This window comes from Eptatretus burgeri, chromosome 16, assembly GCF_056783735.1.
Source record: "Eptatretus burgeri isolate ZD-2024b chromosome 16, Ebu_testis_v1, whole genome shotgun sequence".
NCBI classification, from domain to species: domain Eukaryota; kingdom Metazoa; phylum Chordata; class Myxini; order Myxiniformes; family Myxinidae; genus Eptatretus; species Eptatretus burgeri.
The window spans coordinates 64,512,568-64,530,417 of NC_140976.1; the positions used below are offsets into that span (position 1 = coordinate 64,512,568).

Here is a 17,850-nt window from a genome sequence, read left to right on the forward strand (position 1 = left end):
GCCACCTTAACCGTTAAGCCAATCCCAGACCCTAGATTTCTCCTTTTATATTATGGCCTGGAGCCCCTGCCATAGCTGGCGTGAATCTTTCTCATTGTATTGATCATCCAGCTCGTCTCTGTACTGGTGCTTTGTAGCCTTTTTTACCCTCTCTAGGTCATAGCGAGATCTTTTGTACATAGATTCATCACCTACTTTGTTGCCGTGTTCCTCGCTTTGTTTCATTCTTCCCAAATATTGTACTTTCTACCTCCTCAACATTACCCTATTTCCCTTCCTCACTTCAAAAGAATAAAAACAAACAAAAAAAACTGTTTTTCACTCCACAATGATCTCAGACTTGAATTTCCTTCTGCCTGAACTTCCTGTACTCCATTCCCTTTTCCTCTCTTTTCTAAACATCTCCAAACTGAATCTTCATTGAATATAATGCTTCTTCATTCTTACTTTGAAAGGATTTTAAAATGTTTTAAAATGCTTCAATTTTCTTGTTTCTCCAATAGGGGTACCCTATACCCAAGATGTTCTTGTTCACCACATTATATTCCTCTTTTTATTATTATTCTTCTTCAAAGAGAGTATCTTCCAAAACTTTGTCAGCGAAGCACTTGGTCCACCAACCCTCCTCCCATATATACAGCACCATCTTTCTCTGTGCTTCAAAAAAAATTCTTACCTCCCATCCCATGATCTTTAACCCCAGCTGTCCAATTTGGGAATTTGGAATCAGCATCCCTCCACTTAACGTCCCCTCTTTCAGCATCCACATTCACCCTACCCCCAAAAAGCTTCACGTCCATCCTTTCTGCATCCCACCTCAAAACTTCCCCCTCATCCACCTCTTCAACCATGCCCCATCAAAGCCCCCCACCCTCAGTCTTGCACCCTCTGAAGAACTCCATTCTAATCTGGGACGGAAGCCCTCAATGTCAGACTTGAGATCAGGATCATCTCTCGAAACATAGCTCAAACTTTCGATAAAGTCTGCTATCCCACCTTGCTCTCCAAACTCTCAGCCAATGGCATCCAAGGCCAACTCCACACATGGCTTCTTGACTTCCTCTACTCTTGCAGCCAATGTGTGGTTCTTACTGGAATCCTTGCATCTCCTCTCCCGGTCAAGGCTGGAGTGCCCCAAGGCAGTCATTTTTGAGTGGTTTTGGACGGACGGACGGAAGGACAGATGGACTGACTTACTAACTAACTAACTCACTGATGTCCCATTGGGGATTAAAACAAACTCAGGTTTCACATCAGTGTCGACATTTGTCGCTTACCTCATCTTTGATTTGCAGTACAACTGAGCTGTTAGGGTTTGGGTTCGGATTAGTAAATTCTGCTCAAGCATCAATCAAATGGGCCCAAAATGTTTTTCAAAAAGTATACTGGTGTTTCCTAATGTATATGTCCCACATGTAATGTATGTACGTTCAAGCTCGTCTACGTATGCTTGATCAATTTAAATGAGGAAAACAAATTGCACTTCACACACGAGTGGGGAGAGCGAACATTTCTACATCAAGATCTTCAGCTCAAATTGGTGAAGGCAATTCATGAGCAATGACGCATTTACCTGGTGGAAGGAGAAGGTTTTCAGTCAGGTACTTTTTATCAGAATGCATTGCAGTCCAGAACCTCTTCATCACGTTGATGTCTTCCCGAAGAACCTTTGGTGCCTGAGTTGGACACTTGAGAGGAATGCTGGGAATGCAGGGATATTACTCAAATTAAATCACTGTCATCAAGGACGTTGCGTTTTCCTGTACAGGGATTGCTGGGCCAGTCAACCCGCTCGGCTGATTGTGGTCCCACCAAAAAGGGAAAGTGCACAACATGCATGTGGATTTCCAAAAGAACACGTCAACATCAGGCTTTGACAGCACAGTTTCATAATTAATGTCGCAATCAGCTATAAACAACAAAAAAAGGTTTCATTCAAAGCGACTGTAGAAAGACTAGAATCAGCTGGGCCCAAAAGGGTTCCAAACAGAATATTTACTTGTAAAGCCCCCACCCCCCACCACCAAAATAAAACAAAACAAAAGTGTAAAGCAAAGTATAAATAATGGAAGGCATATTAAGACGACATTATTAGATGTAATTTGGCCATTTTTTGAGGTTGCATTATTTATGAGGACACAGCTCTGCCGCTAATGCATTCAGTGGCCTCCACAGACTGGAGTGGATATTTTGAATCCGGCCAAGAGTACCGACACTCAACGGGCCTGAGGAAATGCAAGTAGATAGGACGGCCAACCCAATATCTGCTCAGAAGGACAGTGTACTTGTTGATGCAATGTCCTGCCTGTGAAACACCAGGGTGACGGTTGATCGTTTGGTCGAGAATCAAACAGAGAGTATGCAGCGCAAAGGTTTGTGCACCGACCTCTAAGCTATCCTGCAAGGCCTGGTCATTTTGCTTTGAATAGCAGAAGAAGGATTAAAAACTAGAAAGCATCTCAAAATGCAAAGTCCATCCACCTCAGCTTTGTGCACAAACTAAACTTGACGTTGTGGTCTGGGGATAGACACGAGAATGCACGCACGCACGCACGCACGCTTGCGAATCGCACTGATGAGACAGGATTTACCAAAATGAGAAGCGCACCAGGTAAACATGACATCTGAAGAAGAGCGAACGAAAGAATTCCGGTTCAGAAGGTGAAAATATTTGAAAACATTGATATCAGGTTCTACATCTAAATGTTCTTTCACCTCTTGCAGAACTATAAATCGACATGAAATACATTAATAATATTGATGATAAAAATAATAAGTTTTACGAGAAACGGGGTAATCCAGGTGAACATAGAGTTAAAAAAATCACTTACCTGAAGTAGTCAAAGGCAGAGGAGTAAATCTTTTCTCTGAGGACATTACGTCCCGTGGGGCTTTGCAACACATCAGCATGCAGCATGGACAGGCCCAAGTTGAGCAGCCTAGAGAGGTGCGAGGATGAAGGGTAGATTAGCGGTTTTCTCGAGTCCCCAGCTCTAACGCAGCACCTTCCATTCGTTTTGTTTGGCAAATGGAGCACACATCAGGGACTATGGTGTCTATATTCGAGAGAGTTTGGGTGTCAAGAAAAACCAATTCCACACGTGGCCTTTTTCAATTCAGACATTCAATTCCCCTTTTTAACGTGATCTGGAGGTGAAAGGAAAAGCCTAGAGAAGACCCAGAGAAGGAGGCACACATGCCTGAAGCGTGGACCAATTGCCGCAATGTGACGATTGATCGTGGCCGGCTGCCCGCCGACAGTCAGTGAGAGAGAGCGCTGCAGGAGAGCAGCAAAAATCTCCACCTGGTCAGCGCTGCAGTATTTAGCAATTTCAAAGCGCTGTGCCATGAACTACAAAAACACAAAAATGCGATTACACTTTTACCAACGTGAACAATCAACAACTGTGGATAACATTCTTGTTCGATCCCACCATGCTTACAAAATGCAAAGGTTAAAGGTCATTCTCAATCAGATTGGTACAACCCTTTGTTATAATATTTGCAATGATCGGAGGCTGTCAGGATGGCCTAGAGCAGTGGTTTTCAAACTTTTTTTTGTGGTGACCCAATTTCCGAACCTCTCAACATCGGGCGACCCAAAAGATTCAAAACCCAATTCATAATATCTTCTTCTTCTTCTTTCGGCTGGTCCCGTTAGGGGTCGCCACAGCGGATGATAATAATGATCATCCACATAATGGATGATCCGCATAGTGATTTGGCACATGTTTTACGCCGGATGCCCTTCCTGACGCAACCCTGGTCGCCTCTTACGACACAGGGATATGGTACACCTATTTTAACTGGGGTATACACCGGGCCCAGTACACTGGTACTCACTTCGCCGACCTCGGAAGGATGACAGGCTGAGTAAACCCCCTGGTGTATTAATTCAGTGGCCCAACGGGGCTTGAACTCAGGACCTTTTGGATCCCAAGCCGCTGCCCTAACCACTGCGCCAACACCAGGCTTAAAACCCAATTCATAATATATAAGATAAGATTTCATGTGACACAAGAATATTTAATGTTTACTTTATTCACCATCGTCATGTTTTCATAGACGAGTAAACGGAGAATTGCCGACAGTATCCAAATAGTGCAGTTGAATGTTTCAGAAGTTTAGTCCGACTGACATTTCGATATATCAGTGAGGAGGATGAGCCTGTTTTTCAGAAACCAACTTCTCTATTCGTGGAGAAGTAGATGACAATGCCAGGATCATATCATGCTCCATTTCTGGGCGATTTCTGTACTTTGTTTTAATCACCACCATGGTGGAGAACGACTGCTCACAAAAGTATGATTAGATGAAGGATATGGCATGAGAACCTTCATGGCGCGCCGTGACAGGGTCGGGTACGACGGCAGCATTTTGCACCAGAATGTCGACAACGAATTCGTCCGCACAAGAGCCTGCGCTCCTGAATCCTGCTGGAGCTGTACAAGCTCTTCCTGTGCTGTATCATCTTCATCAGCAATCGAGTCCAGTGGAGCCGTGAAAGGGTCTCGAACCACAGAAAAGGACTGCACATCCAGCTCAGGGAAATGGTGCTCGTACTGTTCAATGAGCGACCGAAGGTGACGTGCTATCTCCCCAGAAAGACTGTCGAGCTCAGTATCATCGTACTGGCAGGTTGTTAGATGCTCCACCAGACGGGGGAAAAGGCTGAAGCGCTTAACAGTTGCTTTGTTTGCCAGTAATTTTAGAGTCGCCAGAAATACGCTCATTTTGTCGTGAAAAATCATGAGGTTGGCGTCTTTTCCTTGGAGGGAGCGGTTGAGGACATTGAGCCGTTCAAAGATGTCAACGGCACAGCACAGTTCTGACAGCCAAGAGTCCGACTCAAGCAACGCTACCCATGCCGTTTTCCCTTGTGTGCGTAGGAACTCCTTCAGTTCATCTTTGAGCTTGTAAACACGCAGAAGAAGGTTTCCTCGATAACCATCTGACTTGAGTGTAGAATAGTAAATTCTTATGGTCGGCGTCCATCTCCTGGAAGAATAGCCTGAATAACCTCGTGTTGAGGGCGCTCGATTTGATGTGATTCACCATTTTTACGACTTCTGAGAGCACGCACTGCAAGGTTTCTGGCAAAGTACGAGAGGCGAGCGCTTCTCGGTGAATCATGCAGTGTACCATGGAGGTCTGAGGAGCCACCTCAAGCAATTTAGCCTTGAATCCAGAACGCACTCCGAACATTGGTGGCGCGCCATCTGTTGTAGAACCGAGCAACTTTCCGAGGTCCAGATCATGGTCACAATAAAACTGCTCTACTTTCCCAAAAATGTCCTCGCCTTTGGTGGTGGCCTCTAATGGTTTGATGAGCAGAGGCTCAGCGACAAAGTTATCAGCCTTGATGAAGCGGACCCAGACGATGAGTTGCGCGTACGATGCGATATCAGTGGACTCGTCCAACTGTATGGCGTGCCACGGCGATTCCTTGATCTTCTGTACGACCTGAGCCGTTACGTCCAGACTCAGATCTTCAATTCTGCATTGGATGGTGTTGTCAGAGAGGGGTATAACTGCCAGTTTCTTCACCGCTTCCTCCCCAACCATCAGAGATACCATGTGCTTTACACGTGGCAGCACGAGTTCTTCCGCAATGGAGTGAGGCTTTTTACTCCTGGCAACATGGAGCGACACTCGATACGAGGCCTCTAATGCCCGAGAATTGGTCTGATGGCATGTACCCTCTCTGTCAAGACGCATATTCTTGAGTGCAACAAGTTTCCTCTCAAAGAACGCTCTCTCCTTATCCTGACAAGGCGCATGTTTTGTAGTCAAATGCCTCTGCAACTTGTTTTGTTTCATAGACTCCGTAGAAAGCACATCAAAACAAATCACACACTGAGGCCTCTGTGCCCCACTTTTATCCACCACGGAGTAAAATCCAAGATCCAGAAATTTATCCTGGTAAGAACGTTCTTGAGATTTGCTGGAAGCCGGTGCTGCCATCACAAATAAGGTCTCGAGTCGTACGTGGAGACGTGAATAGACGTTAATGATATAGTCAGAGTCTGAGTCTGAGAGGCCGTGGATCAAACCACTAATTTCCCGCCAAAATGAACCGCCCTTCAGCGAGCCCGCGCATTGGCTGGATCCCATTCCAAGCGTCATGTTGTGCCGGTTCCCATACTTTGAACGAACCGTATATATTACATCCCGTAAAAGCGAACACCGATCGAAAATAGACAATTTTTTTCGCTGCAAGCGGACGCCCGCGACCCCACAAAATTTGCTCGGCGACCCCGCTCGGGGTCGCGCCCCCGGGTTTGAAAAACCAAGGCCTAGAGGTACACACACTTGGCTCAAAGCAGTCTTTGTGTCAAAGCAGTCAAAGCTTGGGTTTGAAGTGTTCTCCTGGTGTTTCACAGGTAGGGCAATTCATCAATGTGTTAGTGTGGTCCCTCAGATGAACGTTAGACTGGGCATTCCGTATTCCAGCATTAGTTAGTGAACGTTAAAGATCCCACGGTGTCCATCATGAAGAGTAGGGGAGCTATCGCTGGCACCATGAACAAATTACAAATTCCTGCCCTCACTTCCTGTGTCGGAGTGGCGACCCATCAAGAATTGCAACCCTAACCATAGAAACTGCTTCCGCAGCACTGATGTTCTGTCTGGACAATAGAGCATGGTTCATGATCCGACATGAATGATTGGGGAATTCGATAATTACCGAGATAACTTACTAATTACACCCGTTAATAAGCTAAATTGCAAAGTTAAGTACAACTACAAAACTCACTTACTTCGCAAGTGTTTTTCAAGAATCACCGCTCACCTTCACTCTTTCTTTCCTCTTTTTTTCGCATCTTTGGAACAAACCCTCACACTCAATTCAATCCCACTCTTCCCTCCAGATCTTCAAAACAGCTGTTCACCTCCATCCCTTATCTCCCCCCATCCAAAACTACGATCTTTTCTACCCCCACTCATTCACCCCAAACCCATCTCCTTCAAATTCCCTGCTTTCCTTCCTGAAAGTCCCTGTCGTGTTCGGACCTGAAAGTTACTGTGGTGTCCGTCTTGTTTACCCCGTGTACCCCGCCCCATCCCTCTCCCTTCCACAGATCTCCTCGTGTCTCTGTTACCCACTGTTTTGTCCTTCCCTCTCCCGCCCCTCTTGTCTCCTGCTCCCCTTGTTGTGCATTTCTGTGTGTAAGCTCTCATACGAGCCTCGACAGTGTATACAAAAAAGTGTTTATTTTGATTTTAAATAATGTAAAATTTTGTATATTCTCATCAAATGTTTCAAATGATGCCACCACAGGCACAACACAAATTTTCCTCATCTGAAAAAAAGTCCAGGAACAACACCTCAATCCACAGCTGATGAGGAATGACTGTCGGGGGACAAGGCCGAGGACGTGACTCTTCTGAAGCAGCCAAAGGATCTGCTTCTTTCTGGTCCGAGGAGAAGATCCCCATGGACTTCTCGACGGTCATTTGCCAGGCCCCAACCACCTCACGGAGGAACTGCAGAAAGCCCATTGCCGGCATGATCAGCAGTTCACATGGAAATCTCCATGATTAGCACGGCACTAAACATAAAGAGCGTTTTCATTGAGTATGAGGCTTTAACAGTTGTATTGTTGATGAAATGTAATTCATCGAATGACATCCAAGTGGGAGGAACAAACACTAAAGGCGTACACGAGTTTCCAGGCTGGGTTTTCCAGCAAGAAGCCACTCCCAGCAGGCAATAGCCGTCTCCATCCCGATCCCAGAAAACATGCGGAGCGGGGCCCAGCACAGGTGATGCAGCAAGCAAGAATCGCTTTCTGCTCGGCACAAGAGAATATGGCTGTCTGAAACAACGAGAAACATTCAAACACACACAGTTATGCCATGCAGGTGCGAAAGTCGAGTGAAACCTTACCCTTACTGCTGATGAGCCGAGCCGTAAGCTTGAACATAGACTTGGTGTAAGCCTCAGTGTTGCCGGATACGAGGGCCTCTTCCAAATGTGTGATCAGCAAATCGTTTAGATCTCCTGTTTTTCCAAGCCCCACGAACATCTCAACCATTCCAGAAACCTGCACGGAAATGAACATGATGAGCACAAGGCCATATTGCACAGTGAGCCACAGCGCGTCAGCAGGCCTGAAAAACCTACGGGAAGAATACAGAGTCCGTACCTCGCCAGCATATCTGTTGCGAAGGTTTAGGGATGTCATGAAGTTCGAATAATCCTTCTTCACGCAGCTTGGTCTGTCTTGCAATAGAGAACTCTATAACATATGATAAGAAATTGTAGCTCAGCATGAAGATAGGAGGAAGGAACTGTTTCAAGTGAATACAAAGACCTTTTAATCAAAATGTATATGTGAATGATCACAAACTTGTGATCGTCTGCAGATATCTCACACCCTAAACAATATAAACTTGTCGCCATGTCAAATGCATATTTGGCATGAAAAATATTGGAATCTTCACCACTCACCACCCTCTGTCTCATCCACTACCCTATTTCCTCCATTTCCTGGTATGAGCAGCATAAGCAGAATCAAGAACATCCTATTCTTCCCCATAAGTACATTGTTTGCATTGAAACCCCAACTGGGCCAAACAGTCTCATCTTGAGACTTGAGAGCCTCCACCTGTCCTGCAACAATGCTCAACCCCACTTTGTGCTCAGTTCATAAACCGGTTTACTGGCTGCGTGACACCTAGACCCAAATCATTTGATGCAGACATTGGTGAAACAGTCTCGTTAATATATTGTTGTGCATGTTGTGGTTCTGGGGCTGGAACTAGATGCACAAGAATATCTCAGCAACCATTCTTTCTCCAAAAACGATTGGACTTGGATATATTGAAGATATGAACTATGATGGTTATTGTACAAGATAGCAATTGCTTAGCAGCCATCTTGATAATACAACTGAGTCGTTGTGGAATTGCTTGCATGATTACATAGGTACTTACGCCGAGTGTTACATTGTGCTTGTTGAAGCCAGCAAACTGCAGGACACTTTCAGTGGCCATAGCGAGCCCAGTGTGCTGTGACAGGCCGGCCGGCCAGTTCTGGTGTTTACTCAAGTACTCCTACCAGGAAATATGGACGTACATCAGCATGATGGCCTCTCAATGTGCATAAAACTCCTCTTGGACATTGCCTCCGACAATAGGCCTCTCAATTCTCAACCTCCCCAACCCAGTACCCTCCTTCCAAAAGAGCCTCCACAATCATTTTGTGCAATTGGAGTCAAAATTAAATCCAGTGCAGCTGGTGGTGGATTAGCAAATGTCCACCCTTGTAGGAGCCTTAAAGGAGTTGCCTCATACATCTAAATAGCTTGCCATTACAGTCCGTAACTGGTGGACCGTTCTGAAGGGGAAAGATGTGTCCCAAAGTATTGGATACCTGCAGGTGAGACTTGGTTACGGCTGGAGCCCATTTCATGGCTTCCTGCAGAATTCCAGCACAGCGAGCAGCAAAATCACGTACAATGCTCTGAATAGAAGGAAATATACAAGGGTTAGAGCATAGCATCCGACACAAAAAGGATCAAATTAAATAGGAAAACAGCTTCCAAAGACTACCAACAACAAAAGGAATTTCATCCATTCGTTTTTATTGGCCAGAGAGAGAACATTTAGTTTTCGATCACATCTATAACAGCACGTTGCTGACCATAATTTTGAAATATGAGGTTAAAATGAGGACACAGCAAATAGTCTTCACTGGATTATTGTGTGAAATTGGACTGTAATCTTAGTTTTCATTAATATATTTAATGTAGAAAGGTGTATTGACCTTAAAGGTATAAACTAATGTTCATGTAACTCCACATTTCCAAAAAGACAATATATTTGCTTCTGAAAGCAAAATACAACCAGACGGAGCATTTAACAATTCAGGGGCTCTTCGGGGTATTTGTCAAGGCCACACCTAACACACACACACTGGGGATGCAATATTAAATTGTATCTGTACGCAACGCGGATGGACGGATGGATGGATGGATGGAGAAAGGACAGACACACTTTCATATTTTGACAACATTGTGTCGTTTCAAATTTTGTGTTTGAGTGACAGGGTAGAACTAGAGTTCATAGGACACGATACCCCGTGCAGTGTTCAGGTATACATGGCACTTCAATTTTAATAAAATAATGATTTTAAAGATCGTTTAAAAAATCTGGAAGTTGAGCACGACTGAAGCAGTCTTACACATTATCCTTGTACTGTACTCTGTAATAAGACAATGTTGAGTCGCAGTTTCGGAGATGAAGGCTTTATTGATCACCATAAAATATAGCGTCAATCGATGTTGTGCATCACCATATCAGAGGCCCCTTCTTCACCCCGATACTGCACACTCTCCTATAATCATCACCATCATTGATATAGATCTTTGTAGGGTTTGTGGGCCTCATGATTATCATATTCATGGATGGGTTTCACAAAGTACATTTAAGCAGTACTGCGGCTACTTAAAAGACACCAATCAGAATCCTAAAAACAAGCCGATAATTCAAAACATAAATTTTATTCCATAACAAAAATGGTTTCGGCAGCAGCAGAGAGTGCCATTCTTGAAAAAGGAAACGGGGAGGTGCCCCGCCAGCTCCGCCGCCGCCCAAGCCTCTCGTGAAACTGGCTGTTCACCAGACAGCCCTGAATTGCTGCATGGCTCGCCATCTTCAATGCTTAACCACCAATAATCACCATCCAGCTTCACAAACACCAGGGGTGTTGAGTTACCAAGTTTCTTGGAGAACGCTTGCCAAGTGGCTTAAGCACTCAAGCAAGCACACCATTCAAATCCGTTGATAAAGGCGCTGTCACACCTTGACGATTTAGCCAGCAATGGCAACGTATAAAAATGTATGTAAAACGTTGGTGTACGCTGAAATTTTGATGTTTTTTTTTTAAGTTTTGGTCGTATTCATAACGTGTTGGTCGTATGCATAACTTATTAGTAACGGGCACAGAACGTTTCGTTGTCTTATAGATAACTTATAGCAACGAATGCTTAGCCTGTTGTCGGCGTTCACAACCTCTGCCCAACGATAGTTGAACTTAGGCAGAGCGCGCTGCACGTATCGCCGAAGAACTCGTGGCGTAGCCCGTTATAAACCTGCCGCACGCCGATTTAAATCATAACCGCCTGAGAATTGGAAGTGTCAACATCGCAGTCACACCTTGACGATTTAGCCAGTGTATGCTGACCTATGAAAAATGTGCTAAAATAGTGGGGCGGATATGTGAAATCAGTGTGCACTTCTGGAAAGAAGCATGAAACTTTGCCCGAGGGAGTTTTTGGGTGTGCCGATTTCAAAAATTGCGGGAACCATGATGTCAATCCAGCGGTTCCCGCCAAAAATTAAGAAATTCAAAATGGCCGCCGCAAAACAATTTTTTCCCATTAAATGGCTCTAAGTAGCCCGATTGCCTTGATCTTGATGACTATACCTATGTTTTTGAGGTCAAGGAATCCAATAAAACACATGTGAAGACTTAACATATATCTTTATTGTAAAAAAAAAAATTTTAAACGCCCATAGTGCAATTTCCTACAACAGTCAACATCAAAAGTGAGTGCACCGATTACTATCTTGGCACCAATACAATTTTTATGAGTTTAAGGGATCCAATTGTGTGTCATTCGTTCTGTTAAAGGGACACCCATGCCACACAACAAAATGACATGAACAAGTTCCAAGAATTACCACCAGGGGTTTACTATTGCTCCAGTAGCCAGGCTTAACTCTGTACTATTTAGCCATGGAATGATCAGGTACAACACATGTAGTTCCTTTAGAATATGTATTTGTCAATACTGCAGGAACTATATGATTGAAAAACCAGGAAAACCATGTGCTAAGGGTGCAACATATGTGTCCATTTAAAATGTTGTCGAATTACTCTAACATATCAGTCACTATGTCACTGTAGTGTTGTGTTAACATGGCCAAGATTTACTTCTTACTCTCTGTTACACTGTCCCGAGCAGAAGCACAACTGTGTACATGGCAGATTTGCTTTGACACAAGTGCATCTTTTAGTGCATTCCTTTTTGCATCCGCATTTCAACAGTTCTTGACAACCTTTGGCTGCCTCTGGCAGAGTAGACCAGCATGGAGTCCATGGGGAATCATCTTTCACTCTCTCCCAGCCCCATATATCTGGTGATGGAACATTGGCCTTTCCTACAAGTGACTGTCCCCAGATATGCCCTGCCTGATAAACAGCCCTTTTCACATGCTGTTCTCAGGCATGTAATGTTGGAGGAATGTTTTCCATCTTACGGTTGTTAGTGAACAACTGCTTCCTGGCTTCATTCACATGGCAAAGTGCAGATGTTCGCTGATACAAGAGAACATATCTTTCTATTTGGTCCATATCGTCTTGGGATATCTGAGCTGGAGCACGAGATAAACTAACGAAAGTAGGTGTAAGCTGAGGCATACTTTGCCATACCGCCCAAGCTGTTTTCTTTCCAATTCCAAAGAAGGCAGAAACAGTATCACATCCTGATATTGCATGCATAAACAGAAGACCCCAAGATGCATCATCACCTAATTCAGCTGAAATCAGGTGACAGGGGATATACCGTACTTTAGACCCATGACCAAATGCCACCCATATTTCACACTCCTTTAAGACACTTGCCACAGCAATTGCAATAACCACCACATCGGTATCCGTAGCATGTATCATCAGCTTGGTGAATCGGTGATTGAATGAATTGAAAGCATGAAACAGGAGCCGTGTGTCCTCTTACTCATAAGTGCAGGACAAGTCCGAGAGATTGGATATGGGTGATGAAACAACTTTCTCGCCATGTGTAGAGATGACTAGCTTCCGTTCGGGGGGTTGAAACTCCTGTATTGCACTGACTAGGAGTTTGAACAGACTCTCGTTGTTCGAATCGCAACCCAGGAAATTCTTCCAGTTGATAGGCATATGTTTGTGTTGTTGGCAACTCTGAGATTGTTTCCAGATCCACGGTTCTGTTGTGTCTGTGCCTCGAGGCTGTTCTCCTTTTATACATCCCAGACTACATCCAAACGAACAACATCCTGGAGCATGCGTTCCAAATATGGCAGGAACACCAGTTGTGAGTAGTCCTTGAAAGTTTTGACAGAAGCCTTTGACTTCTTCTGATCGAGTATGTGCACAAGGGCAGCGCCATCAACAATTTTTACATCCACTTTTGGAACAGATTCTGCTTGAGGTACCAATGATTCCAAACATTCCATCAAGTCTGATTTGCTTGATTGGTGCATGATGCAATTCGCTGCCAATGATGGAGGCCAGGCATGATTTTCATGCCTGAAGAAAACATCCATATCACTGTCTCTCGCCTGGCATGATATATATATATATATATATATATATATATATATATATATATATATATATATGTATATATATATATATATATATATATATATATATATATATATATATATATCCTTGAGAAGAGATGTACATCATTGTGTCGGTTGGAGATTTTAGAAGAGGATTTCTCAGGTTTCTTTCCTGAACTGGAATTTAACAAGGGTAGATTGTTCTGATGAATGGTGTCATTGAATGCAGCGATATTGGCATTCAAATGCTCCGCAACAAATTTCTGGTATTGTGTTTTGCCGATGTCCTCAACCAACCTGACTGCATTCACCACACGAGCAGGCATTATCACTTTAGTGTCAAGCGTGTCGAGGTCAGAACTTGTATCAGCAAAGGGGTTCCCAATTTCCTCCATCACATCAGTGACACTCTTTACTCGAGATAAGAACTTCTTCTGCACGCTCGGTATCTGTTCATGGTGGCGATCTGTGTCCTTCTTTTTCATGGAATGTTTTTCATCAAACTCCGTCAAAAGTCTATCTGTTTCTGGGCCTGCCACCATCCACCGTGTCCGGGCGGCTTCATTTTCTGTGACACCTATGACACCCCCATCTCCTTTCACCATTGCATTCAGCTGTTCATGGACTTGGTCATGGGCTAGTGCTGAGTTTGTGTTTTATTACATTTATTACATTGACACAATTTGCGATGCAGTTATATGACAATGGTGCATGAATAACATCAAGAATGTGCTAAATTCAAGCCTTACCAGGTTTCTGCTCTAGTGGCATGAACACAATTATTTATGGAATTAAGGTTAGGTGCAAATCACTATGATACGTTTCTATGAAAATTAGTGTTAAACAGCAATATTTTAAAATTTCAGCATGAAGATGTAGGTTATGAGTCTTCTCATGTGCTTTATTGGATTCCTTAACCTCAAAAACATAGGTATAGACATCAAGATCAAGGCAATCAGGCTACTTAGAGCCGTTTTATGGGCAAAAATGTGTTTTGCGGCGGCCATTTTGAATTTCTTAATTTTTGGCGAGAACCGCTGGAGTGACATCGTGGTTCCCGCAATTTTTGAAATCAGCATACCCAAAACCCCCCCAGGGCAAAGTTTCATGCTTCTTTCCAGAAGTGCACAACTCCACCAAAAAATGTTACATATCCGCCCCACTAAAACGCTGGCACACGTCGAATACGGTATGGGTAAGTTGTGTATACGTTAAGAGCACGCTGAAAAACGATGAAGTACGCTGTCATATTTCGTGGTACGTTTAGTACGTCGTGAAATTTCAAGCATGCTGAAAAATTTACGACGTACTCGCCGTATGGCTCACACGATCCGCTACGCTGGGAATAAGTTGTAGGCACGATATGCGATTGTTGACACACGTCGACACAAGTTCCTTGTAAGTTACTCATAAGTCGAAACACGTCGATGTAATGTTTAGCATACCCGAAACTTATTTTCTCCGTCAAGGCACATTTTCTTTTTTTCTCCTTGGCTCCGTGAAGGCACGTGACGAAATATCTGAAGTTGTTGTTGTTGTTGTTTTCTATTTTTTTTTTAGTCTATCACGGATTTTAAAATATATTCGGACATTTGCTTTTAAGTTTCGACGTCGACGTGACAATTTTGTTGCGAATTCGCACCCGCCGGCGTGCGAGCGGCCACGTAACTCGAATCGCGGCACGTCGCCCACCGGATGGACAATTCCCTCGTGACCCTCTCGGACTAACGCCGGGAACTAGTCACGGGTGCGCCTTTCGGCCTCACCACGATCGTGCCAATCGCCCCCCCGCGTGGGATAGGGTTGTTCGCCAAATTAGACCTACCTAAGTACCCACACGGAGGGTAGACCGGGCGATCGCACCTCGCCGCAGGTCGACTTCGGACATAGGCCACTTTAAGCGACCCGTTCCGTACTATCGGGATAACCGAGCGGTGTTATCGTCAACCTCGACGGTTCCGATTAATTATCGGGCGTATTTAGCCCACCACCAACCCTTTACGTGAAGTAAGATGGAGATTCAATGAAAGAAAAGACGAAGCGAAACAGGAAAAACAGTTCAACATGAGGCACATTTATTCCGCAGCAAACGGAAAGCACACATATACAATTACAACAATTATGCACCAAAAGCAAATGTAACAAAAGGGACACAACGATGCAGATCTACTACCGACTACGCGAGCACACGGCAACACTTACACAGTTTTACTTTACAGACGGCGCCGACAACACATATACTCAAAAGCAAAAGAAAGGGGCCACCCTCAAATACAAGGGGACAGACGGGGCCTGGGGCGCGAGACCGCGTGGAGCCTACCCGTCTTGTAATGAGCCGCAAATGCCGCGGCGGTGCCCCGACTCCGCGCTCCTCCGCGGGTTTCGTTGGCACTGATTGGATTGGAGCCCGAATGAATCACATTTATTCCCTCTAAACAACGGGTTTGGGCTAACTACACATGTACTTACAGAGATATCTCATCTACAGGACCTGAATGGTGGTTTGCGAATTTCCTCAACCACAACACTACCCCCTCCCCTTTTTACAGACTCGTCCCGAGTCGTCAAATTTTCGTGTGCCATCATGTGTAGTTCTCCCCTAGTACGTTTTACCTACGGATCCCTGAGTGCGACATTCATGGTATTCGTGTCCCCAAAATAAATAACCTGAGGGCTGAGTAACTAACTAAACAAACCCACTCGCACGGACGACTTAAATAAAATTGCCGGCGCTAAGACAGACATGCCGGGGGCGCACTCATATGTACAGTACATCTTACCTTAACTTACAAATTTTACACTAAACCATGGCCCAGGATCAATGGACTCTGCAAAAAGAAAGCAGTTAGCAGGGAGCCAGGCTGCTCGCATGCAGTCTCTGGCTCAAACAATGCAGGTGACAGGGAACGTGGCCGGCTGCTCACTCGCAATCCAAGGCCTTCCCCTTTTGAACTGAACGCAGTGAACCACAACGGTGCATGGGCTGCACAAACGCAGTCTCCGTGCCAGCTCAAGTGGCACACGCAATGAGCACAACGGATGGATGGATGGATGCAAACACGGTGCACGGGCCGCCACTGCAGGCCCGTGTTGTAGCTGCCAACAGGGCAGTTCTTGCAGCTTGCAAACTGTTGCCTTGATCCTGGCGCACATGGAAATGAACAGGGGGGGGGGGGGCAAAGCAAAATTGAACGGGGCTGGTGAACGTGGGCAGTGGGCATGGCATGGCAAAGGCAGCAGGCAAACACAGCCTGCAGAACAAGGCCGCTGCAGGCAAACACAGCCAGCAGACGAACTGGCCAGCACAGGCCTTGAAGTAAACATCTGCTGACGATCCAGCCGGCACAGGCCTTGCAGCAAAACAACAGCTGGCAGATGAAGTGGGCCGGCACAGGCCTTGCAGCTACACAGCCAGCAGATGAAGCTGGCCAGCCTTTACCGTTCAGTGGAGGTTGGTGGAGGGTGTGCGGTGGTGCTGGCCACTCGGAAGGCGGGCTCGGACCTACTCCTCCCCCCAATCACTCATCGCACCATGCATTCCACATTCGCTCCATTCACACAGACCCGCTGGCCTCACTCACTCAACATGTACTCACCTCACAACTCTTCAGCACACACACCACTGAATTCCGCCATCCTGCTAACTGCATCCGCTAACTAACTCGTGCTCCCACGTCGTCCCTTAAATTACAGCACGTTCCTTTTAACACTACGTAGCTAAGCTACGTCCCCACTACACATTCACTGTCTGTCACTGTCCTCAAAAAATAATCCATCCATTTTCCCCAACCTAAATCTGGCTACAATCCCTCTACCTAATCCATTCCATGGGCCCCATGAGGACTTGCCCCTGCCCCATGGAGCCGGTCTAACTAAGCTAACCCTTCCCCCTAACTAGTTTCCATCCTGTGCCCAGGTAAGGGGGTCTTCCACCCCTTGCCCAGGAATCCTGTTCACCCGAAAGTGAGGCTTGCTGTTTTTTTGTTTTTTGTTATTGCGCAGCACCAGCGCGGCAACTCGCAACCTGCGCACCAGCGCGGCAATTCACAGCCGCGCACCTTTGGCGTGACGTCATGGCAGCTGTTCGCGTCCCTCGTCCCTCTTGGACGGTACCATCCGGCAGGGATTTACCGTCCTGCCGGATTCCAACCACACACGCAGCCATGACATCACCCGGCGCATAAAAAAAAAAAACACAAGCCCCACGTCTCGAGGGGTTCCCCACGCGAACACATGTGCTCTGCCCGTTGGAGCTTAACACACCCGCTCGCGTGGAGAACCCGTCCGGTCCAAATTCGTTTACCTGCCTAAACTTTGTCCGTCCGCGGGATCGGCAAATCCACCGCGTGCGTTTCCGGACCGGGACTTCACTCCCGCAAGCGAGCACGTGGGGACCTCGTGCGTTGCACAGCACGGACCTCGCGCTCTCTGCTGGGTGAACCCGGCACGGTGCCCGAAACAGCTACAGCCGCTTCTCGGCTTTTGTCTCTCTGTCGCCGTCGTCGTCTCCATTCC

At 45.7% G+C, this 17,850-nt stretch overlaps 1 protein-coding gene across 1 annotated transcript in view; it reads right to left on the reverse strand.

The window, feature by feature from the left end:
• Positions 1-17,850, reverse strand: part of PI4KA (phosphatidylinositol 4-kinase alpha) — a 189,916-nt gene that overhangs the window by 51,596 nt on the left and 120,470 nt on the right. Inside the window, exons 29-37 of the mRNA XM_085859029.1 lie at positions 9,380-9,469; positions 8,941-9,060; positions 8,151-8,243; positions 7,892-8,048; positions 7,666-7,793; positions 7,330-7,488; positions 3,201-3,352; positions 2,832-2,939; positions 1,574-1,701 (exon numbers count right to left, since the gene is read on the reverse strand). Coding sequence (XP_085715155.1) covers positions 1,574-1,701; positions 2,832-2,939; positions 3,201-3,352; positions 7,330-7,488; positions 7,666-7,793; positions 7,892-8,048; positions 8,151-8,243; positions 8,941-9,060; positions 9,380-9,469 — 1,135 coding nt within the window. The remainder of the gene's footprint in view (positions 1-1,573; positions 1,702-2,831; positions 2,940-3,200; positions 3,353-7,329; positions 7,489-7,665; positions 7,794-7,891; positions 8,049-8,150; positions 8,244-8,940; positions 9,061-9,379; positions 9,470-17,850) is intronic.